Consider the following 1,086-nt stretch of genomic DNA (forward strand, 5'->3'; position numbering starts at 1 on the left):
CATCTTTGCTTAGACTGCTGCCCCCGCGACCCGGTCCCAGATAAGCGGAGGAAAATGGATGGATGGATATTTATATTTTAAATTGCTCAGTTATAGTGTATGTAAACTAGCAGCCATAATAGCTGTGTGTCCATACAAGTTTCATTAAACTGTGACAGTACCCCTATAAATTGCATTTGTTACATTGTCCATTCACATCAGAGGCAGCTGTGTCGTGGCCTTACCTGCTGATCTGAGCGGTGAGCTGCTGGACCTCTGAGAGGAGCTGGGACTGTGCTGGATCATGGCACTGCTCTTTTGCAGGCCTTTGGTGACGCAAATGCAGCCGAGTCTGGGCCAAACTCAGGAAACGTTCGGCCTCTGTTGTGGCCACTTGGAGATCTTCTCTAATCTTCTGTTGACCGGCAAGCTCAGACAGAACCTAGAGGGGTGAGAGGTGGCACACCTGGGTTAACTACTATTTACCCATAGTATAATTTGTACAAAAAAAATGTAGTAAAATTATATCAAGTTTTTAATACTGCAACACAAAAACAATATGATATATCTTAAAATTTAATGCTAGCCTAAGCTCAGAGACAGTATAAAAAAAACTAAACAGCATTCAGAAAGTGCAAACCTCAACATAGGCAGATCAATTACCCCATAATGGCATGACTCCTAAAAGCAATATTCGCATGATAGTATGACCCTCAAAGTATGCTTCCTTTAGCATTTGGAATCACATTATTAATTCATAAGCTATTCAAGAAAAACTGTATTTCAATAATGGTGGTTTTCTTCTGGATCCAGTTCAGTGACTTTTGAAGAAACATCAAATTTGCTGACACCCCAATGAATAAGCTAGAATTTCATCTTAGTTGCAAGTCTGTAGCATTATTTGTTGCCTCACAGTAGCCAAATTTTCCATGAGCCCTATAAATTTGAACATTCTGAATCAACAGATCCAAAATGTTACTTGGGCCCTACCTTGGCCAGCTGGTTCTCCATCTGGCTCTTCAGAGACTTGTTTTCTTGAATGTTCATCTGAAAGGCCATTGTTGTGGCCTGGAGCTGTTTCTGCATGTCAGTAGCTGTTTGCTCCAG

At 41.3% G+C, this 1,086-nt stretch overlaps 1 protein-coding gene across 1 annotated transcript in view; it reads right to left on the reverse strand.

The window, feature by feature from the left end:
• tekt1 (tektin 1) overlaps positions 1 to 1,086 on the reverse strand; it is a 5,487-nt gene that overhangs the window by 1,869 nt on the left and 2,532 nt on the right. Inside the window, 2 exon segments of the mRNA XM_020587358.1 lie at positions 225 to 421; positions 970 to 1,086. The exon segment at positions 970 to 1,086 is cut by the window's right edge and continues 11 nt beyond it. Of these exon segments, the coding sequence (XP_020443014.1) occupies positions 225 to 421; positions 970 to 1,086 (314 nt within the window).

Source organism: Monopterus albus, unplaced genomic scaffold, assembly GCF_001952655.1.
Source record: "Monopterus albus unplaced genomic scaffold, M_albus_1.0 scaffold8.1, whole genome shotgun sequence".
Classification (NCBI taxonomy): domain Eukaryota; kingdom Metazoa; phylum Chordata; class Actinopteri; order Synbranchiformes; family Synbranchidae; genus Monopterus; species Monopterus albus.